This window comes from Chamaea fasciata, unplaced genomic scaffold, assembly GCF_029207755.1.
Source record: "Chamaea fasciata isolate MVZ Bird 193981 ecotype frontalis unplaced genomic scaffold, bChaFas1.0.hap1 SCAF_3, whole genome shotgun sequence".
In the NCBI taxonomy this organism is placed as follows: domain Eukaryota; kingdom Metazoa; phylum Chordata; class Aves; order Passeriformes; family Sylviidae; genus Chamaea; species Chamaea fasciata.
In genome coordinates this window covers 48692097-48717834 of record NW_027094088.1, presented here as the reverse complement: position 1 = coordinate 48717834, position 25738 = coordinate 48692097, and the positions used below count along the sequence as shown (strand labels likewise).

General features: G+C 37.9%; 1 protein-coding gene across 4 annotated transcripts in view; it reads right to left on the bottom strand.

Annotated features, from left to right (window-relative positions):
- The window catches only part of EPM2A (EPM2A glucan phosphatase, laforin), a 34984-nt gene continuing 9246 nt past the window's right edge, over positions 1-25738 (bottom strand). For 3 of the 4 annotated variants that reach the window (XM_066178901.1, XM_066178903.1, XM_066178904.1), the window contains exons 2-4: positions 22470-22644; positions 3242-3483; positions 1-1869 (exon numbers count right to left, since the gene is read on the bottom strand). In XM_066178901.1, coding sequence (XP_066034998.1) covers positions 1589-1869; positions 3242-3483; positions 22470-22644 — 698 coding nt within the window. In that variant the 3' untranslated portion in view covers positions 1-1588. The remainder of the gene's footprint in view (positions 1870-3241; positions 3484-22469; positions 22645-25738) is intronic. The other variant, XM_066178902.1, reaches the window with a different exon arrangement.

Here is a 25738-nt window from a genome sequence, read left to right as displayed (position 1 = left end):
TGGAATAGTCACTTTGTCTTTATTTAACAGAGAATTTTTCTCATCCATTTTGTAAACAGGCAGTGTTATTTCAAAAAATCAGAAATGAAGTCATGATCAAATCCACACATAGAATAACTTAAACATTTTTGTTTTCAATATGATTGAAGTATAGGATAAATAAAAAATATTATTTTGGACATTCTCCATAAACAGTTCATATCTAATAGTTTCTCCATTATACATTCAGAAAATCAATATCTATTACTTAAACTACTCTGTCACTGACTGCATCTTTAAAGCAACAACTTGGCTGGAAAAAAAGAGATTTCACTGAAGAATAAACCTATAGAAATTATGTTTCCTAATGTTTATACATCCTTAATCCTCTCTTCTCTCCTGAGGATTGAAACCTACAGCAAATTGATTTTATCTGAGCGGGACTGGAAGCTGTTGGTGCTACTGCTTAGTTTAGCTAAGGGACCAAGCAGCAATGGAAAACAAAAGGGATCATCCACAAAGCTAACACTGAGGCTAAGCTCCTGAGAAACCATCCTCTGCAGAGCTGCTCTTTGTTCCTAGAGAGGGATGCATTCATTCAGCCCAGAGATAGCCCAGCATTAGCTTCAATCAGCTAAACTGAACACACACCCACTGCTTGCACGAGGAGAGGCTTTTGCAGTATTGAAGATATTAATCTAGGCAAACAGCCCAGAGGCTGTGGTGCCAGTCATGCACATTACTTACCACACAATTCCTATAGGCCCTGTCTTACCCCAGTGGTTACTGCTCAGATTGACTTGGCACCTAAGGGACCTCCTGTACAGCACTGCATGGATCAAAGGAGCAAAATGCAGCTTCAACTCAGAGAACTCACAGCCTAGGATAATGTAACAAACAGTGCTCCTGCCCCACAACAAAGCAAGGCTTCCACAGCTGGAGTTGTGTCCTCTCTTAATACCACAGCCCAGCATAACCCCAATGTCATAAAAGAATATAGCTGGAGCTCATAATATTTGACATTAATTAGATGGACAAAGAGAAAATATTAGTTCACTGCATTAGACATTAGCTTTTTCTTTTTAAACACTGAGTTAAGAACCAATTTCCTTCTGGTCTTTCTCATTAATACCACCTGACTACAAAATTACTACAAAACACTGCAACAATCTAGTTAGTATCTGCTTAAAATAACTGAGCATCTTTGATGATGATCTGCTCCATCCTAACTTGAACCTTAATCCAGTTAATATTTGTACTTGTGTCTTGTCACTAAAATATTCCTCTACTTCACCTCGCATCTTATTTAGTGTCTACCCTAAAACCTCAGTTCCTACAGGCAAGTAGCTAAAAGAGAATCTTTTTTCACTTTGCAGAGATTCTAGGTCTCATACTTGCACCAAAAGGCTTGAAAACAGGAATCATGTCAGCTTAAGGAAAGCAAATAAAAAACACTCTAAGGCACTTTTTAAACAAAATTCTCATCACTTTTACAAGAAATTTATAATCTGAAGAGGGTGAGGTGGGTGCCTGAGTCACAGAAATTTCTAAGTCCTTGGGGTTCAAGTGTAAGGATTCCTCTTCACCTTCCTTTCCCTCTTCTGCTTTTCTACTCCTGTATTTGGTATGAGGAACGAAGATGCCCAAATTTCTGGTAGAAATCATCTTCAGCACAATTCAGAGCCTCCTCGTCGATGTAGACGGCCGGTCTCCGGGAGGCCAGGAAGTACTGCACCTTCCGCAGGCTCCATCCCACCACGTACCTCAGCCAGCCACTGACGGCAGCTGTGGACCTGCCAACACCAGCGTTGCAGTGCACATAGACTGTGTGCCCGTTCTGCAGCAGCCCATGCAGGAGACACACAGCCTGGGGCAGCATCTGGATCCTTCCTAAGGTGAAAAACAAGGCATGTTCATTTGCACTGGACAAAGCCAGATCATGGCTGAGATTCTGCCTGTACAGCCCGATGAGCTGCGAGATATAACAGCAAAGCTGACATATTCCACTTTTTCTTTTCTCAAATGACCTTCTAGGCTAACTTGATTCTTTTCTCGTAACATAGAATCACCGAAAAATGCCCCAAGTCTCCTCTAAATATATATTCTGATAACATCAGATGAGTGTGGCATATTCATTTTCAAAGGAACTGAGACAAGGCAACACATTATGGAGAACAGCACAACTTACACAGTGTTAAAGTTAGCAAGCCAAATATGAAATGGTTTTTTTAATACCAGATGTTTGTGAAGGTACCTACATACTGCTGATTTCCAAAACATTGTAAGGAAGGCCATCATTTCAATAAGTGAGGGAGAAGAACATTTTACTGTACAACTTAAAACTGCTATGACTTCATTGTGTACTAAGCATACAGTTAAACAACACAGAATAGCCTTCCATCACTTCCAAAGGGATGAATGTACCATATTTTCTGACACTTTTCTTCTGGCTATCCTGGGAACCAGAGCCTCAAACAGCAGAGCCCAACTTTCCTCATGGCACATATAAGCACTGACATTAAGCCCTTTCAAATCCCTGTTCTAAGGTCTCCTGTCTTCCCTGATGTCCTATTGCTGACATGACACTTATCTGTTTGGGGCAGTGGTATTTCACTGTGTTGAAAGCACTCTTCAGCTGGCAGGCTGCTCACTTAAAAACACACTCACTTTCTAACCTTCTGGTTGGAAACAAGACTTTCATCTGAGCATTCCAAAGACTTAAAAGTACTAGTAATGGATGTTTCAGCTCAGGTGCTATGAGTAGTTTCAATTAATTACAAACTATTATAGAAATGTCTTTATGGAGTTTCATCTGACTGGGATACTATAGTTAAAGAAAGTGTGTTGGGAAGGGAACAGCAGACAGACAGCACAGTCTCTCCATTTTTCATCAGCAAAAGAGGCAAGCTGCTCTGCTCTGCAAACTTTGCAGTCTTCCACCTACACAGCGTATTTTCATTATTTTGGCTGAACTCAAGCTGAAAGCAAAAACAGTCAAGCAGTTATTGATGTCAGATGGCTTTAAACTCAAATACACATAATACTGCCAGACACAAAGTACTTCAGAAGGCCTCTCTGCCTACAAGAATATATGAATAATTAGTAAAAGACAGCACACAAAGAAACTATAGCTTGTGTGCCAGCTATATTTTCATACAAAATGTATACAGAACTCTTCCCCCCAACTGTCATGAAAGTCACAGATTAGTAACTCAAAGTGTTTCTTGCTATTAATTTACTGCAAGAGTGATATGAGTATTACCTTCAGTGCTCATGTCTGCAGTTGGCAGCCAGACATAGGCAAGACCTTCTTCTTTATACAGTTTCATGAGGATTTCGGGGCTCATGGGTTCTGGGTAGCGGTTGCAGCCCCAGGAATTTTGAATAATGTCAGATTCAGTCTGGAAGTTCATCACAGCTGTAACACCCAGCTCATGCTTCAGCTTGATGGTCACGTGCTCCAGCTGCCGAGGGCAACTTCCCAGCCAGATGTTGGGCAGAATCCTAGCATTGAGAAAACATTGCAGAGGGATTGATTACAGTATCCTTAGGAAACTGCCAAGTTCAGCAGTGTTCCAGTTCCAAACCTGCTTGACATCATCACACAAACGCTGCTAAGCACAGACTTTCCATGTCAGGCAGTAAGAAATTCCTTGTTTCATTACAACTTATTTTGTTACAGTTGGTGATGTCTGATGCTGGGGATCAAGCTCCTAGACTGCCACAAAGAGCCACATGAACTGAGAAAAAATTTCAGAGCATATTTATAGCACAAGGTCTCCAAGGCATCATTTATCACTAAGCTTGCAGTAGAAGCTTACTAACATCAGGGATTAGAATAAGAAGACTCTGAAGATTCATGCAATTGGCACACACATACAAAACAAACAAACAAAAAAACCTGAACCCAACAACAACAAAAACCTAAAGACTTCACATGATCCAGATAGGCATTACTTTAATAATAAGTCAAACATAAAGAAGTCTCCCAACTCTTCAGCTACCACAATAATGAGGGAAGCAGGAAAAAAAAGGCATTTTGAATACCCTTCTGTGATGAAACGTAAAAATTAATGAGGAATTTTCTTCTAATTTTTCTCTGATCTCTTGGAGTCGTGGGAATCAAATACAGAATTACAATACATGTATAGCTTCCCTCAATGCCTCAAGGACCAGAAATTTTTCAGGAAAAGAGGTTTATGTAGGAAAGTACCAGAAATATGGTTGTTTATCTAAATCAAACTTTAAGAGTTCTATGGTTTTCCCAGTGCTAATTATCATAAAACTATTGTATACTTCAACAGATGTTGACATTATAAACTGAATATTAAGAAACTTGTTTTCAAATGAGGGGTTTTAATATGCACATGCAATTAAACTGATGGTATCTACAATGGATTATTCAGATGCTCAAACTTCTAGTGATCTACTTTAATTTCTTTATCCTTCCATTAACTCTTATTTTGAACATGCAATCCACAAACTACACAAAATATCCCTGCATTTAACATAAAACTTTGCGAACCTTATTAACTGCAACAAATCTGTAACACTACTAACCACAAATTTAGCAAACACTATTAAATGCAAATCTACAACAAAAGCAAGATCCTCAAAAATAAAATGTCTGCCATGCATGTCTTATTGTCTTTCCCAATTTTAACCTCAGCAACAAATAAGGAAAGTTTTATGTTTTTACAGGAGCCTATAAAACATTCTTAAATCATCAGGTAGCTACTTCCATTTTACTATCGCAGTAATAAGTACTAGCATTTAATTAAGACCTGTAATTGACTGTATTTATTAAATCCTGCTATATTAGTACTGCAATATTATCAAAAAGGAAAATTCAGATCCAGGAAGCACTAATTATTACTGTTTCCTGTTTGTAAGCTGCATCCAAGGTGAGTTGCATACTAGCTACACAAACAGCCTTGGGCCTTAACAACCCCTGTTTCAATGGGACAAAACACTTGATCTCAACATATGGTAACTGAGACCAATTTAAACAAATATATTACATATCAAATAACCATTTCAACCATGTTCCAACAGTGAGATCACTTGAAAAGATTTGACTTAGTTCTTGTTTCACATACATGTTCAAGAATTGCCCCAAATCCAACATAAGCAGCACAAGCATCCTCACTGATCAGAGGGAGGAGCAAAGTTCCACTGCAACAACTGCTTCCCCCTTCCCACAGCAGCCCCCATCCTAACCTGAGCGAGTGACTACTGCCAGGATTCTGCCACAGGAACCTGCCACGATTAGAGCATCTCAAGGTGGTGAAAGTAAGCTACAGTGCCCTAACAGATGCTGACAAATGGCTGGAGATGAGCAATGCCCACAAAACTCCATTCCCAGGACAGGGAAATGGCAATATCACTAATACCTTGTGACAGTATAAGGATATTATTTCAAGAACAAGAACATTAGTACCCTTCCTTCAAAGGCTTTCCTGGAGACTCATACATATGTAATTCACTTGAAACTTTGTGAAACACCCAATGCACTAAATTACCTTGATGGAAGAAAAAAATGTGTTTTCTAGTATTTGATTGAATTAAAACTAACTAAAGCATTCCTGAGATAAATACAATTCTGGGTAATACTCTTGCTTACTCATAAACCAATGCTTTTTAATTTTTTTCACCCAATGATTTTTTAATGGGTGAACATCACAGCTGTGCTACCTGCAAGATCCCTGGGATATAGAACATTTGTTTATTTTGTTCTTGCAGTCTAACAGGTCTTGTGCATGACAAGACCTCCTATATTGCACAACCCTAATTGCATTTACTGAACAATCTGAAGAGTTTACCAAGTTTTTTCACTGTCTTTCCCCATAATTAACTAAACTAGTGGAGGCATTCAGAGAATCCTCCTAAGGGATGGATTTAGGACAGGCAATTCTTGTGAATTATTTTTATGATCAGGTCCTGAAGTTTAGCCTTTGAAAGGATCAAAATGTAGCCTTGACCTTGGTCTACAAGCCCCTTATCTACCCACCTACAAATAACCCTGATTCTTGGTCTTGCTGGCCAAGGCTTAACCACCCTTTTACCATGCAGAAAACAGTACTGCAGAGCTGTCCTACCAGCCAGCACATTTAAGTTATTTTTAATGATCTAGACATATATTGTGTTAGCTGGCTTCCCCCCAGGACCCTGCACAGTCTAGATTAAAATATAACAATTCAGAGTGAATGCATCTAAAATAACAAATACATTCCATTTAATCAGTGTGTATGCAAATGGTCTTCCCATCCCTAAGGAGAAAATGAGTCTGAGGCAATGCAAAATTAGTATTGTGAAACTTTTTTTTAATGGTGAAGACTAATTTTCAGGCTGGTTGACAAAGCATGACACATCATACCTCTCAATCTTAGTACAGTACAAAACCAGCCCAGCAACTGCAATTGTAGGATTCTCAGGGAAGGTGACCTGACCTAGGGGAAGACACCAGGTTACTGCATCAGGTGGTCAGCTCTTCCTCCATGACACCAATGTCTACTCTGCTTCTTCAGCAGAAGAAGCTTTTACTTTTTCTAATAGTGCTTTGAGACAAACAGATGCTAAATAGAAATTTCCTTAAAATGCTGAGTTGCAAGCTGGGATGACTCATGTACTGCTTCTAGATCTGAACAATCATCAGTGTGCTAGGAGGAGGCATCTTAGAATCTACCCTAAAATTAATCAACCCTCTAAGACTCACAGTTCTTATAGAAAAGGATAGGATTTGTCACTTAAGGTACACATTTCATCAGAGTATCTATCAGGTACAGACAGATGTCCTTTTATCCTGATAGTTTCCAGTTTTATTCCAAAGAGAGGACGTTGCCAAACCAAGGAAAAATAGCAGGGTATTTGTCATTGGTTATTGGCAACAGTGATCCATCAATGATGCCATTTGTTTAGACCAGAGATATTTTTGACCAAGGTCCAGTCTATTATTTGAAACAAAAAGTGATGGATTGAATCATCCCTCAGTGCCAGGTCAAGGTGTAGCCTGCGTTAAAGCTTGCACTCCACTTATCTAGACCAGACTTCCTTAGATCCTGTTAAGCATCTAATGACAGTGAGATAAGTACTTTTATATATATGTAACAAAACAGCAATTTAGCTGAAGCAACAAACAAAATAATGATTAAACTGACTGTCCTCCCTCAAGACTCTTATTTCCTAAAGCTATAGCATGCAACCACAGCTACATGGAACTTGCAGTAAAACTTACTCTGCATTCCCAGAAGAGCAACATATATAATTCAGTCAATTTACCCCCAGAATTTTGTGTTGCTTCTAGGCATACAGCGTGATTTTTTGCACCAATATAGTGCTATTACCCTGGTACCACTACAAGCAAGCAGCCCAAAGGGAATACAGGCCTGAAGTACAACTCCATTACAGATGATTTTTGCAGCACTTGAACTACTAGAGACTGTTTCCAATTACACTGCATTCCTATTTCCTCCCTGATGGCACTGGAGTAGGAACTAATTCAGAATTCTTTTATAAGGTAGATTTTTAATGGAAAATTATGATCTGTCTGAACCAAAAGCTTCACAGAAATTTTCAACTTTCAGCCAAATTTAAACTAGTTCAGAGACCAGATGTCTGTTCCCTGTCTCATTTGACACAAAAAAGAGATTTCCAGATGTATTGCTTTGGGCATATTCAAAATGAGAATATAGGAAATCCTACCAGCTATAGCTGAGATGCTCTTTAATCTTTTCAGTATTCCTGCCTCATGGCAAGGCACATCACTTTAAATGGTGATACCACTGGATTATGATGACCCAGAACTATCATCCTGCGTGTGCTCCTTCTTTTGCCTGTGGCATCCTTCTAACAACATATAGCAGCTTATTCATAGGTCTGTGTGTGCCTTCCCTGAAGTACCAAATTAAACCTTCCTTGTTCTTTTGTCTGAACCTGTGACAGTGAGCACTTCCTAGAAATGAGATGAGGTTCCTGTACTTTTGCCAGAGCAATCTAGAAACATTACTTAGATTGCTGTCTAATGCCTTAAATGCATTCACCAACAGAGAAGGATTTTCAAATGACCAAATTCTGTTCTCCAGTGGAAGATCTGAGCATGTTCAAGTATTCTTTGATATGTAGAAAACACATGGATTACTAGCCTCACCTCAGAAAAAAATCTACTTTTGTCCAACATGAATAGTGCAGTCACAAATCATAGAGATACTTTTTTGTCTCCACAATGGATACAAAGAACAGATTATTTCCTTCCAATCTGTAAAATGTTTTTTATTTATCTCTAAGTTACTAACACACTCCACCACAGTTTTGCATTCTTCATGCATACACACACACACACACACACAAACACACACTTGTCATATATTCAAAGTATCTGATCACTCTTGTTTGCCTTTGGACTCTCTCTCTTTTTGAATATGTTATGCCCAGTACTGAAAAGAGTACATTTCTGAGAAGAACCAAAGATTACTTACTTCTTGTGCTTCAAAGGATTTATCCCTCTTTATAATTCCCCGGCAGTTTTTCTACAGCATGTCATTGCTGACCTACATTCAACATGGGATTCATTTTTCAAGTTAAGATCTTTCCAAACAGAAGAACCTACTTAAGGAGAGACCAAAGTTTGCCCAAACCAGTATTAGCTTCAGTTGCCAGTGGTGTCAAATTAAACTAAATGAATATGCAGCAAAGGAGCAGATGAGATTCCCAGCTGATGAATGTATCTCAGCAATATGTCCTGGAATAAATAATCTCACATGCACATCACTGTGTTTTAAGCTAACTATAATCAAATAGAAAGGGAAAGAGTACCTGCTTGTAGTGACACTTGGTGAAAGTGTCGCATGGCTTTATAAAGAGGTCGAAGTGGAAATACGAGCCTGTACCAAGAAGTGAACTGAAAGTAACAGAAAATTTATAGTAATGGTCGAAAAATCACTGATCCTATTCTATGCATTCAAAATTTGAACCTTTTTACTAATATTTTATTGTATCAAGAAAGATACAGAAAAATGAAAATATTCAAAATACAGTAGATTCCAGCTATTTCTTGTGAAAATTCTTTCAAATGAGGGCAGACTAAAAATTTAACATTCTTAAGAGTGAATTTAACAACTTTTTAAATATATATGAGAAGGGGAAACCAAATGGCTTTAACTAAATAAAAGACATAATATAAAATTTCATATAGCTTCACCTATAAACTAACTACCAAGAGATGAGAAAAATGGCAACATTTTTAAAATAATTTTTTTAGACTTGTGTGTTCCTCCAAAATACAGACAGCATGAGCAGATATCAAAACAGAGGAGTCCCCGGTTTGGTCTTGTACAGGAATTCTGGTTTCACCATAGTCTGTTTAAACAAAGGACAGAAAGATCTCTCAGCAAAATGCCTCCTTCCCAATGAAATAATAACGTAGAACTGAGGGGTTATGACACTGACATTTCATTGCATATTGCACAGGGCACAAGGGTAAATGGCTGTGGTCTTAATCCCTTCTCCTGTTGATTTACTGATAAAGTCTCCTAGCAGAAGACAAACCAATGGATCCTTCATGGTGGGAGGCCTGACTAAAGCAGGATTGACTGCAAATTGTCAGATGCACTTGATTTCCCAGCACAGAGTCAAGCAGTAGTGGCCAGAGCAGGAGAGCAAGATTTGATGATGCTGTGGTCTACCTCCAAGATAGAATAAACAGGTTTAATAAAATTACTCTTATCAAGAAAGATGGAATAAATGGCCATAACCTTAGCAGAAGCCATCAGAGAAAAGTACTGAATAACGATAAAACTGTATCCTACTGAAACAACACAGCTGCAGACCTTGTGGAAACTACTTATATTCTTCAACAAAAAATTGCTCTTACCTAAATGTCAAATGCAGAAGGAGCACAAGTCATTGCTTTTAAATTTGTTCTACTTTACCACTGAAAGAGTGTTAATTATTGTGATGTTAAGAATTCTACCTGAGGGTTTTATATGAGGAGAATTAAACAGACTACAATGTAGTTCCAAGGTGTTTTTGTTACTTCTTCTTATTTGGAACTCTGATGAAAAGCAATCAAGGTCCAGCAAATTTTCTTCTTAGATGTAATTTGAACTACTTATTTAGCCTCTCACATGAGAGCAGACTCGGAATGTAGAAAGAAACACCTGCTTTTATCACTTTAGAACAACACTTTGTCAGCTTAGCAATATGCAAAGTTTCTCAAGCCCTTGAAATCTGAGTCTTATGCTTAATAGTATCTTATTTATTCCATGTTCACAAATCTGTGGCACAAAACTACCTGATTTACTGATACACCAAGCAAATAAGCCATTGAGGTTTGACCTCAAGCTGACAATGTGCTAAAACTAAAGCAGGTAGGAATAATATCAAACCTGTAACTGAAATACAGTATTACCCAGACATTCAGCTACAAAGTGGTTCCAGTGTTACATTGCCCTCAGGTTCTGCTGTCTCAGGAAAAGATTTCCATAGCATCAGCTTGATGGTACAAAAGAGTTTGCTTGTCCTCACTTTATCCACCAAACTGCTCTTACAGCAGGCTCCATGGTGCTCTCTTCAGGTTCTGAGACACTGAGCAGCCATGCCCATGCCTAATCACAGCACAGTTCTTCTCCCTCACAACCTTCCGGTGCATCCTATAGGCTGCGTCTGCTTCAGGATTGCCCCAGCTTTGAACTCACCAGGGATACAGGATAAAAAGATCCACGTGAGAAGAATTAAAGTCACATAAGACTTTAGTCTAGACAGATCCACAAAATTTTCTCTTTATGGCCCATTTTCCCCTTCCACAGCAATCCCAAGTATTGCCTTACAAGGAATATAAGAGATTTATTAGAAGAAACTCACTAAAAACATCTCATAAGGACAGATGCAGAGATCAAGGACATTTCTAACATCCTATACTCTGCCACAGCAGGGAACTTAGTTGATGAAAACACGTAGACAACTGGGAAGTAAAACACATCCCACACTGCAAAAATGACAATAATACTTGGATAAGCAGTAGCACCATGATTGAAAGTCACAAAATAATCCTTCTGTTGCATTTAGTACTGGTAGACCATCACCAGGAAAAATGGGATGAAGGGAGAAACACCTGAAGAGCCCAGCAGAGAGTGCCAGAACAATCACAGTTCTGAAGACAAGTTTTCAGAGAAAAGACTGAAAGATCCAAGGACTAATATCATAAAGAACATAGTGAGCTATTCCAAAGTCAACCACTCTGATTCTCGGAAAAAGGGAGTTTCCAAACATATATTAAAGGGCTATAGAGGGCAGGATACTAATTTGTTCTCCAAGTCTTCTGTGGAGAGAACAAGAAGAAATTAACTTAAATAGCACTAGAAAGACTTAAATTGAGATCAGTAAAGCTTTTTAATGGTTGGAGTAGTGAGGTAATTGAATGGGAGAGTAACAGGCCTATAGAGTCTCATCTCTAAGATGAGATCATAATTTAGATCAGGCTGGATAAACCTGAAGTGATTTAAATGTAATTGAGATTAAGTTGGAGCAAGGAAATGGACTGGATACTTTCTGAGGTCTCTTTGAGCTTATGATCTATAATACTATAATCATAAACTTTAATTTCCATTTCTGGAATCACTACCTATATTCATTTATCAAGCTCCATCTTGAAATAATTTAGGTTCCTTGTCCTTCCTGCCCTATTTGAAAGGTCATGCCAGAATTCAGACATCATTCCTTTGATGACAGAAACCTTGTTCTAATTTGCACTCTAAATTCATTCAGAAGCAATTAATATCCATTTGATCTTAAAGAAGGTTCAATTTCAATAATTTTTCTTCCCCCTTTGTAGTAATTCCTGAATGTCTTTTACAAATAGTAATAGATCCTCTTTCTTAGTCTTGATTAAACTATGCTTTCTATCCCAGGCACCAGAAGTAGTCAAACTACAGTAGCATCGAGTTATTTCAAGCCAATTTATTTTGCTTCAACTCCAGTGGCAAAAAAGCTACACATCCTGTGGAAAATACTCTCATTCACTGCATAGTTGTTTTCCAGACACAATAATGGATCAAATTTATCTAATTTTGTCTCTAAACTAAGCTCACATATTCCAGTAAGTTCAGTCAAATTGCTGTTATCTACCTTGCAGTACATTCAAATCTATACAGTGAAAAGACTCACAACATAAACTCTTCTCCCTTCTTCTTCACTTCATTCCATTAAAAAGCTTAAAGCAAATTTATTTCTCTTATACATTATTCATAATCTATTTTGTTTCTAGTCTATATATGATCTAAAGTAATGTGGTCACACAAGACTTTATGTACATAGCCAAAGCTGAAATGTGGAGAATTAAATGTTATTCTTCCTGTATTCAAAATGAAATATTTTATGTCACATTTTTCTCTGTATTTCTATTGTGAAGATAAGAAAGTAGAGATTCACAAGCACACCAATGCCTTGTAGGACAGGGTGTCCAGATCTAGCCTTACTGGACTTTGCCAGAATTTATTTTCAAACATACACACAAGGTTTCAACTGATGCCTAAGGAGCACACTGAATGCAGAAGAAAGCAAGATTTGCCTTTGTAAGGAATGGCTCTTCTTGTACTTTCATTTTATAAACAGTCTCTGAAAGTAGACAGTGTGCCAATTACAAAAATACAGCCTGAGAAGAGAGTCAGGTTCCAAGGCTTGTACTGAACAACCTGGAAAGGATTCCTCCATTGGCTTGTGAGCATTAGTACCTAAATGTTCCAATTATAGAATCTTGTCTCATGCAGCCATGGTTGCCAATGGTTACTTCCCACATATGTCTCCCTTAGGTTGCCAACATTCCCATTTGTTTTGAATTAGAACAAATAGCCGGAAACACAAGAACAAAGGCTGCTAAAGTCAGCCAGACCGCAATAAGCCATGAATCTTTTGGCATTAGGAATGAGAATTTCTAACATTAATGCTTAGCAATGGGAATGATGCCACTCCTGGCACCTGTAAGTTTAATCATCTCAACAAAATTGACTTAAACTGCTACATATGAACTTTAAGTTAGTGCCTGAGAAGATGTGGGAATCATTGGTAAAAATACACTCTGTCTTCTTTCAGACTTTACCTATTGGCGGCTGCTTAGGAATCTAGACTGGAAAAACAGTAAAAGATAAATCCACTTTTCAAAGTATAGCATTTCACATCCAATGGAAATACATTCCAATGCTTCAGAAACAAGTACATATTCATGAAAATTACATAATTGCAAAGCACAGATTATTGCTAGGTGGCCTTGTGATCCAAATGGCACCATTTGCACATGTACAAAATAATGGAATCTCTCAGAACTCCAACAGTCAGAGAAAGATGCACATTCATCCCTCATGGCACCATCTGAAAACAGCCTTGATGAGCTCCGTATGGATGTTCATTCCAATTTATCCAGAATTTCTAAGCCCACATCAGTTCATTTATTTGAATCTTAAAGAGGGACAGATACATACTATAACAGCACAGGCTGCAGGACAACAACTTAGAAACATGGATAAAAATGGAATTAATGCCTCACCACAATCAGCTACATAAACATCTAAAATAAGGTGTTCTCACAGCAAAGTCAAATCAAAGGAACAACATGTGTATAGTGCTACCATAACAAAATTGTCAGAAAACTTCATTTTAGCTAATGTACCTGGTTACTAGATTCTAAACATAAGATTAATAACCCTGGTGGATGAGCAGCCAACATCAAAGGTTGAGGCTGGGATGGTAAGCAACCTACTGAGAAGCCCCAGAAGAACCTATGTGTGTCTTTTTTAACACAAAACTACAAAGTATAATTGAATGTCTTGAAGAAGTCTTGGATGACAAAATTGGAAAAAATCATGAGAGTTAAATTTATGAACAATCAATGCTGCAGTTTTTATTGGAGCTCAAAGACTGACATGAATTACCAGGGGTTCCCTTTTTTTTTTCTTTCAGATTTCTCTCTTTTCCCAGGAGTATCATTGCCCCTACTTGGAAATTGAAATTTCAAGCATTAGAACGAATATATTAAAGTGATCTACTGTTACTAAAGTCCGTTTAAATGTGTTTGTTTACATTATCAGCTGAAGCTTGACTTTGTACGTTTGTTAAACATATTGGATAGCCTTATTACCAAGACTGCAGATATATTTGAGAAGTTTTTCCTCCTTTTTTCTCACCAGATTGAAGTAACTCAATATTACAAGGAAGCTGAGAAATTTAGGCTTCTGCAGTAAAAGCAGTATTTAACATTCTTTAGGACTGGTCTGCACATGGCCAACCCTTCAAGCTGGCAGCCTGACCACAGAAAGAAGGAACATTAGAGAAATTATTGTGTTAGGGAAGCTGCATATCCTCCTTATCGGATCGTCACCTCGGGAAAATGAAGGCACTGGATATAACTGTTCTGAAGAGCTTTTAAAAGACAGTCGTGGAGAAGTTAGTTAAACTAAAAAATAATAATTAAAAAAGAAAAGACTCTAGAAGTCCATCAACATCCACCCCCATGTACTAGTGCCCAGCATCCAGCCCCTGAACTGAATGGCAGTCAGAGAGAGTCTCGTTGCTCACCCACAGCTGATGGATGGGAGGGAAGAGGAGGGAAGGGAAGAAAGGGAAAAAGTAAGCAAGCACCTATTTAATAATTAATTTTATATGTCTTCCACATTTTCTTGTGTCTGTATTAAAATTGAAATGCATATTTTGCCTTTATCCTCTTCTTGATGCTTAAAATCATAAATTCTATTACTAGGCTTTTCACATCAAAGAAAAAAGACATTTCATTTAAACTTATAAACCATGGTATCTACTGAACCAATAAAGAAGAAATCCACATTTCTTAAAGCTTGGCAATGTCTATGACATTTGACTCAATTTTTATCACAGTTCATGGGAGGACACACATTAAACTTCCGAACAACAGCAGGGATTACGTACCTGACTCCCTGAAATTAAATTTCCCAAAGTACAAGCATTAAAGGAGAGAACAAGAGATTTGCAGTTCAGCCTCTTAATATCTTCCCTGGGAAGACAAATGCAGTTCATTTCTTTGTTTGTTTTTTTTTTTTTTCTTTTTCTTACAGAGAGAAAATTATATATGGGAAAATGCAGCAACAATTTGATAATCTCTATTTACTCTTGGGAAATAAAATACTTATGTTTCTGAGACACACTTCAAAGGAGCTATATTCCGGTTTCCTTTCTAATAAAAAAAAAATTATCCTTTAAGTAGGACTCTCCATATTTTCATGTGGAGGCACATTTTTTAAATTATCTTGTAAATATCTAGAGCATATAAGCCTGAAAACTTACATTTATATCTCTCAGCATTTACAAAAAATATTAAAGATGGAGGTAGAATTCATAACTTCATAGCTATGGCTTGCTACTGATAATAAATGAAGTATCTGTAATGCTTTTCCCATTTCATTTAAAACAACTATGCAGTTGGTTATTTCAGATTTTTTTGACTTCCAGATCACCTCTTTCAGAAATACATTATACACTAAGCAAGTAAGCAAGCACCAAAACAGCTGGCGGTAATAAAACATCTGATGGCATCACTTCTCACATTTGGTGACTAAAAACTCTCTTGCTCTAAGACCTTTATTCTGTAAGAGTCCACCCCAGGTTGGCTGGGCCAATCTGCCCTAGGAGTTGTGCCTGTAAAAAAATCACAGGAAGCGGTGGCAGAGTGGGTTTACTCTGCCAACACATCCCTAGTTCAACAGGTTCACCAGGTATAACTTATAGAGTTGTGTTAGTGACATTTTTCCAACAACAACCAAAATCTGAATTCACTCCCTCCTGGTAAGCTAAATATCAGTAAGGACATGTACACAATCCCTGCTTTTCAGAAGGAGTTCTGCTATCTTCAGATAAACTGTATTAAGAAATGCCAGCAATTACCCAGCACCTAATAAATGTATGTAAAAGCTAGGAGGAAATAAATATCTGCAAGACAACTGGAACATCATCTTCAGTGAGAGAGTGATGCTGCCCCTTCATTGTCATCCCAGCTGTGAGCTAAATTGCCCAGGATTTCACAATCTCAGTCAATTTCATTCACAGCCAGCAACACCAGCAAATTGCTTTCCAATGGAGACAGAACTTTACTCCCTCGTTGACAGCCTGAATGTTAAAGAGTAAAGAGGCAGGAAAAGGGGCTGAAAACTTCCAGAAGAAATATGGACAAGCGGCAGGAAGACACAGTAAAAACATACAGAGAAATTAGAAGCAACAATAGTTTCTGCTCCCTAACAGGGACACCCCACATAAAATTCGTACTTACTGGACTATCAACATTTTTCTGTTATATCCCACAGAGAAAAACAGAACTATGTTTACTCCTCCAGGTTTTTCCATGGAGGGTTCCCAATCTTCCTTCTATTTTTTATCCCAGAATGACACAGAATTGCAAGTTTTTCTTAAGAAGTAAGGAAATAATTTTGTGCAGAGGTGCACCTATGAAAAGATCCATTTTAAAGCACAACAGTGATTTTAATTAAATATTACCCATCACTGGCCAATTGATTAAAGGCCTTATCTTCTTATCAATAGCCAGTCTCTGCTTGCTGCCATTTTATTAATGAAATACTCATTCCAGAAAAACCATCCTTCTAAATAAAAAAATTCTCAAACACCCATTGCCAAAACCACATATGAATGGCAGAATGGTGAAGAAAAGAACAGAAAAAAACCTCCAGGAAAACTGACAAGACTAACCAGACACCATGCTAAGATCTCCTTTAGCTTATTCAATAGGTAATGTACCGTTCATCAGACATTATTTCAACTTCATCCCGAAGTCTAGCCAAAAATTTGGGTCCCTCAGCCACTGCAGAAGGCAACAAACCTGGCAGTCTGCTGGCTAATAGCCCCATTCATCAGGTTTAACAGACCAGTCACTGTAGGTGGAAGTAATACTGGGAATTCAAATGCTGATGACAGTAATGTAAAAATCTTTAATCTACAAGTTCTGTGACTCTTTTTCTTCTGGCAAAATCACCTTTTCTAAATGTAGATTTCACTTGCCACTATGGCACTTACAAGAAATGCAATTAGAAATGAGTGACATCCAGGAGTTTACATATCAAGTTCCTTTTGGGTGCTCAGGCAGTAGGTCACAGCAAGAGAACCAGAGCTGTGCTGGCAACAGCCATTTGCTAATACTCAAAAAATGAAAATAACTGAAAAGTGAGCTCCTGCCATCTAGTTTATCCCCAGTATTTGACTTCATGGCGTGTGACTGCACTGCTGGAATATCCTAACTCTATTTCTATTCACATTCAGAACACTGAGATTTGCAGCCAACTCAACGACTCAGCTTGGGCTATCCCAGCCGATTGCCATCCTGCCCAAGCAAGATCACAAAACTTGGAAAAATAGAATCATTTTTAGCCATTATTATGTAGGGTACAGTGTGGGGAGTTCACAAAACAAGAAGGTTTTTGTTTGGATGGACAATAAATGTGGAAGAAAAATGCAGCTGTTACCTCATCCAGAGATCACCCAAATTAAATACATAAAAACAAATAAGGACTAAAAACTGATCTAATTCTAGCCTCATAATTTGCCTTCTCACTATTGCTCCTATTGCCTAACACTCCTTTTTTCACATTCAAGAACTTAAATAAAAATTTGCTTAAATGTCACTTCTTTGCGACATGAATTGAACCCCATTTTCTTCACAACAGAGGCTAGTAAAAGCATTTCCCAGCTCCGGTTGGGGGTGATGTAGAAAAAAAAACGAAGACACAGAAAGGACAAAAAATAGAATTAACCTTTAAACCATTCTATAAAAGGTGATTCCCACTGGTAAATAAACAATAGTACCAATTTAGATTGGTTTCAGACTATAGCTCAGTACAGTAAAATATTCAAAGGAGTACTCAGATATCCTAGTTTATGGAATAAACATATCAAAAAATGTGTCTTAGAATATTTTCATTACTTAATGTATAAAATGACCAGATAATTTTGTTCTTAGAGCCCCAAGTACTGAAATCAAAGGATGAACTCTTATTGATGTTAAGTCTTTTTGATCAGGACTATTTTACTAGAACACAATCAATGAATTTTGTTCCAGAGCTCATTATTTCCTATTCTTTTCTCTAATATCACAAGCATTCTTTAGGCACAGGGGACAGTTAATGCTCAGCTTTTAATGTTAATTAAGGTAATCTCTGTAGACATCATCACCTCTTAATTCATAATCCAGGCACAAAATATCAGTGCAGCTTTCTATTATGGTAGCACAGGTCACTGCACTCTAGGGGGTTTTTGTGACAGCTTACTCTTTAAAGCCTTTAATTAAAAAATAACTCTATAAAAAGAATTATATTTAAAACAGAAAGGTATTTTATTTTGTGAATGAATTACAACCAGTAAAAGAAGAAATTAAAGACTAAAAAAAAAAGTGTTCTCTCTTGTATTATTTTCAAAGGTAATTCTAATTTCATACTGAACCAAATATACTCAACTAAGTTCTTGTTTTCCACCTAATTAAAGATGCGTATCAATCAAGTAAATGCTCATTTTTTTCCCATAGAAAGAAATTCTGTGCTCCATCAGCAAAATACTGCTCTAGTGCCTCCAAAAGGTAAAAAAAACCCCTCCATTTCGCCCTGGATCATTCTCCATTCACTCACATATCTACATTAACATTTACTACAAAGCAGCAGCACACATCTTATGTGACTCTCCTAATCATTCCCACTCAACATCCAACACAGGTTATAATCTGTATTACTGGCAGTGTTGTAGGAAACTGTTTTACCAACAAGCCACAAAGCATTTGTAAATCTACATCATAAATTGTGTTTCATTTGCAACCACTGAGAAACAAAAAATACATTTCCAAATAGGAATCAATTTTCTTTTATCATTACCTTTTGTAGAAGGTAATGATAAAAGAATTTTGTCTTAGGGAAAAAAAAATTGTCTTAGGGAAAAAATCACTGATGATAGCAACACATTTGTCAACTACCTAATCACTTCATGAACATTAAATATTACTATTTAATGGCCTACATATACCCATATAATTCAAATAAGGTACTAAAGAAACTTGTACCTCAAAAAATTGTTGTCAGGACCCATGGTTACTCTCATGTAGTGACTTCCCCGATTGTGGATTGCTAATTGTGTATTTTCCTCCATAATGTTTAACAGTCATACAATGTCACAGTTACAGATTGGCTATCATTCTTGTCTGAGAAATTCACTTACACATTCCAGTTTATCTGCATTTTACATGCAAAGAATGTAAAAACTATTTTTCTTTGTCAGATTTAAGAAACATGACTCACAAAAAGCACACACCTAAAATTAGTCTGAGAATAGGAGACTAACTAGATGGCTTTTCCTAACAGAGATATTAATTTCCATAGCACCTAATTCTGCCATCAAGCACCATTGTCTTCAACATATTATTTAAGGATTTTGTAATTTCAGGTGCCACTCCCTCTCTTGCTTTTATGTAACGCCTTTCTTCTGAGAAATGCAGGTGTTTTTATATAAATAATAAGGTATACTACATCTACAAATGAGGAACTTCCACCTTTTACAGATGGAACTGAAGCAGAGATAATATGGCTCAGATTCACAAATTTTCTGAAGTTATCTTCTCTCACAAAAGATTACAATAACTCTAATTTACTTTGGAAAATTACTGTACCCTAAGTGAACTCCTGCAATTTGAAGCCATCTTAATGCAGTAATATCTAACACAAAAGAGAAACTGATTGTTTTTGTGGGTTTTTTTTCCTGATTCACAGTTTGGTTAAAGGTGTCATTACATCTCCAAACCAAGTGAGTATTAATGCCATGGAGGTATCAGTCATGACTATTAGCTGTGGGAAAGCTCCATTTCACATTTAGAAGAAATTATTTCAAATCTGCTGCATTTAAAAACCACATAATTTACTCTCCTACCTGAATGACCAACAAAATGAGTTCTCTAAATATAAGTTTAAATGTAAGTTCACTAAATTATGAGCGATATATCTACCATGAATAAGAAAAATCTGATTACTCAGAGCATTGTCATCAGCCTCAGCATAATGCAAAATTGGTTTTGGCTCCAGCCAGAAGCAGGCTCTTCTCATCTTGCTGCAGTCCATTTAAAGCAGAAGCTCATGCTTTATGAAGAGGCAAGATGGCAGCAAAGCTCAGAGCAACTGTTTCTAACTGTGATTCAACAGAAGACAAAAAAAAAATCAGTCCCAGGGCTCATTTGGGAAGCTCCATAGACAGAAGAAAACCTTCCTTTCTCATTATTTCACATACGGCAGCCCTATTAAGTGGAAGCAACATAGAGGACAGGCTCACATCAAAAGTTTTCACTGATAAATCACTTTTTTCCAGCCTCCACCACTCTGTAAAGATCCTAGTGGTGACAGGGCTCAGAATTTGTGGTCATGCTCCCCACAGCACTGCTGCCTTCACTACAGCATGGTAAAAAAGTAATCTTAGCTGGAAAACCATGATCTGATCATACTCTGAGATTTAACTGTATAGTCAGAGGGACTGGCTTTTTGCTTCTGTTTGGGTTTTTTTTTGCTTTGGGGAGGAGCGGGGTTATACAGGTATTTTTTTATTAGATTAATCTTCATAGCACTCCTCTGAATCAATAAATCCATTGCAAAATAAAGGCATTTTCATCAGCTCACTTTGGCTGCTCTGCCAACAGCAAAAAAAACCCCAAAAAACCAAACAAGCAAACAAAAAAAACCCCCAACAAACCCCCCCCCCCCCCCCAAAACCAAACTAAAATACCTAGTATTTTTGGGCTGCTTTATTATAACCAGCAGAACGGTGGATCTGCCCCCAACTTTTAATAATTAAAAAAACATTTAAGGCAGAATATCTTCAAAGTATTAGAAGTAATTATATGACAGGACTGTTACAGAGTATGCTTACTTAATATAGCTAAAAGAAATGAGATAAGAATTACTAAGATGTACATAGAAGGTTGCCTTTCAATGAAGGTACGTGTGTGTGAGAAGGGAATGAACGAGAAGATCCTCATCTAAATAGACTACACAGCTCAGAAAATTTTCTTCTAATGTTCTCTAGCAGAATCTGCAGCTTTTTACCTAATCTTTGAAACACATAGTCATGCAGATAAGGCAGCATTAAATGGATCACTGCTGCCTCTGGAAAGGAAGATAAGTTAGCCTTTGGTACTTAGATATTCATTTCCTGACAGCTGTTCTTCCTTCTCAAAAAATTTCTCTGCCAAGCAAAGATTATTTGGGATTGACAAGATTGTGCTTTGGAATAAACAAGATCTTTACTCTGATAGGATGTTGGAGACAGATGTTTAAGATCCACAGAACACTATAGTCTATCAGGCATACTATGTAACTTGAGGGGGTCTCAGGGAAAAGCTCCCACAAATACCTACATGTGCCTGGCAGTGTTTATGAATCCGTGCTACTCCAGAAGATACCAAGGGGAAGAAATCTTTCCCTCGCACACTGCAAGTCTAATGAGGAAAAGACAATTCTCCTTCCTACCCTGTGAGAGGGTGGAGATAAAGAGCACAAAGAGGAGACAAGATTGTGAGGTTGGTGTAGCTGATAATGTGATCTGGAGAAATGCACACAAAACAGTGCTAAGGTCTAATAAAAGTACAAGGTGATTTGATTTCTTAAAAAATACATATCCCTGTGGGGTAACTATTGCTAATTACTAACTGCTCTGTAATGCATGTGGCATATCAGGACTGCTAGCATTCACACAATTACCAATCCACAAACTTCCTGCTGCATCAATTGACTGGAGATGGGGAAAAAAGTTACACATGGTCCCAAATTCCTCAGTGCCACTTTGTTAATCACCAGAGCTCAGCCTGTTGTTCTAAATACAGCCTGTGCTTCATCTGGAGCCCTAAAGGGTGGGTGCCCTCCTTGGCCCTTATTGTCTCCTAACTCAAGCCAGGATGCTTCACTGGTGGGACAGTGGACTCAAGTGAACATTACAGAAGAGACACGTTTTAAGGCTTGTCTAAGTTTTAGTATTTTGTTAAATACATGCCCAGAAGTGGAAGTAATCAAAAGCAGCTGTCACTAATTGCAGTGGCTGCCACATGAGAGACATTATGTCACCACTAAGTTCTGGTGCTGGATTATATTATTTTTCTTTCCCAGGACATATTCTTCAGTAAAATCATCCCAAACCAAACACATAACATACATGCAATTTTACATGTGTATATAGACAAGCATTTGAAAATGACTATCCAAAAATTGCCACAAAACTTTTTCAGATGTGATGCAACATAACAGACCCATACAGGCTACAGGTATCCTTTAGCAGATCCTTTAGGATCTGCTAAACTGACATTTAATTGCTAAGAGGTGCTGAGTCTTTGTAAAGTTTACTGCTACATACAGACAAATATTCACTACTTCAAATGCAGTTTTCAGATATGCCAGTTCAGATTTTCGCTTTGTAATGTTTGACACCGGCCAAGCTCTGCACATTTCTTTTACCTGGAGTAATGGATAGCTTGATGTCCTGCGATATTAAAATAGAAATCGGTTGTGTGTTTCATCTCATCAGTATGTCCAGAGACTTCAATCCAGTGTGCTATTGGGAGGCAGTAAACTCCATCTACTATGTTGCTCTGGTTGTAAACACAACTTCGATCATGATGGGGCCCACTACCTAGAACAGAAGACAGGACAGTTGCAGGCTGTTTACCTAGATAATCTTCAAAGAAAGCTGCGGGGAGATTTGAACTGAGCATTCAAGGCCAGGAGTGGTGCTTCCTGCTTCTTCAAACTGCACTACCAACAACTGAAATAATAGCAACAGAAGCACTGCCACAAAGCAAATGTTCAGCATTAAAATAAAATTCTGTAGATTATTTTTAAAAAATTATTTTAATTATTTCTTTTAAAACCCCCACAATATTAAAAAACTCCTAAATCACTTAAAAATTAAGGAATAATTAATGTCATTTAAGTTTTTCATTTCATGTCTCCCAGTATGTGACCTCAGTGTTTAATATTCTTGCTCAGTGACCTCTCTCTAGGGTATCAGTCTTGCTGTGTCTCAGACATGCCATGGCAGCCTGACCTTGGCTCAGGCTGACTTCTAAGGAAGTTGCCAAGATACAGGAAAGACTGCAGGGAAAGTTCAAAGGGTAGCCATGCCAGAGACAACCACAAAAAAAAGATAGGACTGGTGACATAGGATTTGCTACCAGCTTAAGGATTCAAGAAGAAAAACATCAATGTGGGAAGGCATCAAAGCCCAAAGAAGGTGGCAGACAACAACTTAGAAACAAGACAGACTTATTTAACGGGACAAAGAAGGGTGGCCCTCCACCTCACTCACAGCTGCCTGGCCAGCAAAGACTTCAGATTCCTGCTGCAGACCAGACACATACAGATATCTAGCCATTGAGTTCATTAAACCCTATCTGTCTTTTAAGTTTGCTGACCAATAAACACTCACTTTGTTGTCTTCAAATGCATGTCTCACTTTGAGAGTCTGTTCACACACAGTAAAGCTGCCCAAAGTGACCCACAGAGAGAGAGACAGCCACAATTGCAATGGTGAATGACCACAACTATGTTAAACCACCCAGGTTAAAATAAGATTCTTTTTCTTATGATTTTCCACTAATATTCATTACCCTTCTTCTCTTACAACAGTAGTGTGAGCTTTAGTCAGAAAACTGGGGGTTTTTTAATACCATGCCACAGTAAGCAACTTGAATTGAAACAGGTCGTGTCATAAATCAAAAGGTTATCTAGCCTCCAAAAATACAGTAAATGTACATTCTCCCCCCCACCACCATTTTTACATACTTATTGTAATACTAATTGCCATGTAGGAATAATTATCGTGCAGATCAGAAGTGACCTAGTCTATGGCTTGCTTAAGCCTGTTACACTTGTACATTATTAATGAGGTTAATATATTTCTGAGAAAAATTATGCCCAAAGGAATATCTTCAATTTCACATTGCATGTAAATGCATGACCAGTTTTCAAGCACCATAGTTAGGGAAATTTGCTAGAGCAAGAACTTTTTGGGAGATGTATTAATGCAATCACTAGAGAGTAAGAATAACATTTAAGAGGAAAGCTCAAATGATCTCCTTTTTTCCAGATGACATGCAGGTCATTTTATCATAATTGTGAAATATTATTATTTACCAAAATGAAAAATAAAATATGAAGCAGAAAACTATTTTCTCTTTCACACTGCTGAGCAATCATGCATCACATAGTTTTTGATTATTTTGTTTATAAATAAGATAAGCAAGATCAGTACAGTTTCGGAAGCAACAAATCTTACCACTATATTTTTATCTCACATTTCTAATTGTTTACATATTCTTTCCACTTTTAAACAATATGAGAAGACAGCAGCATACATCAACAAATACAACAGCGTAACGAAACCTATGGATGTTTAAGACATTTAATTAATGACTTCATGCATCCAGCAAAATACAGCCACAAACACCATATCTTGCCTTCCACATTCTACCCTCCAACTGACTGTAGTGATGCACATCCCCGTAGCCATGTCCTGCCATCACGAGACTCTGTTTCATCCTGACCCCCACATGCCCACGGACCCATGTCCTGTCCCAGCCTCAGTCTTTCCCCAGGGAGAAGCCTGATGCTCGAGGCTGGGGCTGCCCTTGTGCCCCTGGCTGCCAGTGCCATGGGGTGTCCCTGCAGTCCCCGGGGAGCTGCCAACCCTCACTGCACCCTGGCAATTTTGAACCATGTTCTCAGGATCTCTGTTTTTTTTGCTACTCCCGGCCCTGTGTTTCCTTGTACGCAGGTACCCACCATGTACTTCCTATGGTTCCATTTTCAATTGCTGCTGCTTGAGGTGCATGCACTTCTGCCACCTGCCAGTTTTACAGTTCATCCTTCTACTTCTCCAGCTTTAATTCTTGTCCCTTTTTTGTCTTCCTTCCTTCTCTATGACCTCCCTCCTTCTCTCTGCCTTCTTAAGTGCTTCAACCTCCTTGCCTTGTAACCTTACCACTTTCACCATCATTAATCCCCTTAAATAGCCTACAACCACATATGGAAATGGGGCCAAGAGTAAGTTGTAAGTTGCCATGAGATGTTTATTTAATTTGTTCCCTCAAACAGGTTTTGTCAAATCTCATTTTGAAACACTTTCTTGAGTAATTAATATTTATTGCTGTTGATTTTTCTGCACCACTCAGCCTCAGCCTTCCTGCTGTGGCCTACAGTCAAACCTGAATCTCAAAAGGTATGGTTCTGGTTTGCCTTTAATAATCAGGTAAACAGCAGTAGCTTGCATTCACATAATATTTCATGAGAAGTGCCTAGCTCTTTACTAATCTCTATGTTATATACTGAACTATGAATTAAACCACTTTCCTACTGAAATAAGATATCTGTGCAACAGAATGTACATCAACATATTTTCAACATACAGATACATATTCACATGAGATACAGCTTCATACAGGAAAGAGTTCTACCATCTTCAATATATACTAATTTACGGAACAGTGTGATCAAAGTGGACAGTGTTCAGAAAGCTGAATTCCCTATACTTCTTAAGGGAATTATGAAAATCTGCGATGTTGTATTTCTCTGGGGAATGGTTTTTCCCCCCAAGACCCCTAATGCCTGTAACCATATGGTTTGACCTTTCCTTTCTTTCTTGACCTAATTGGCTGAGTGCCAGGCGTCCTCCCTGAGTGGAAGACTAGATAAGACCCCTGTACTTCCTTGTTCTTCCTCTTGCCCCC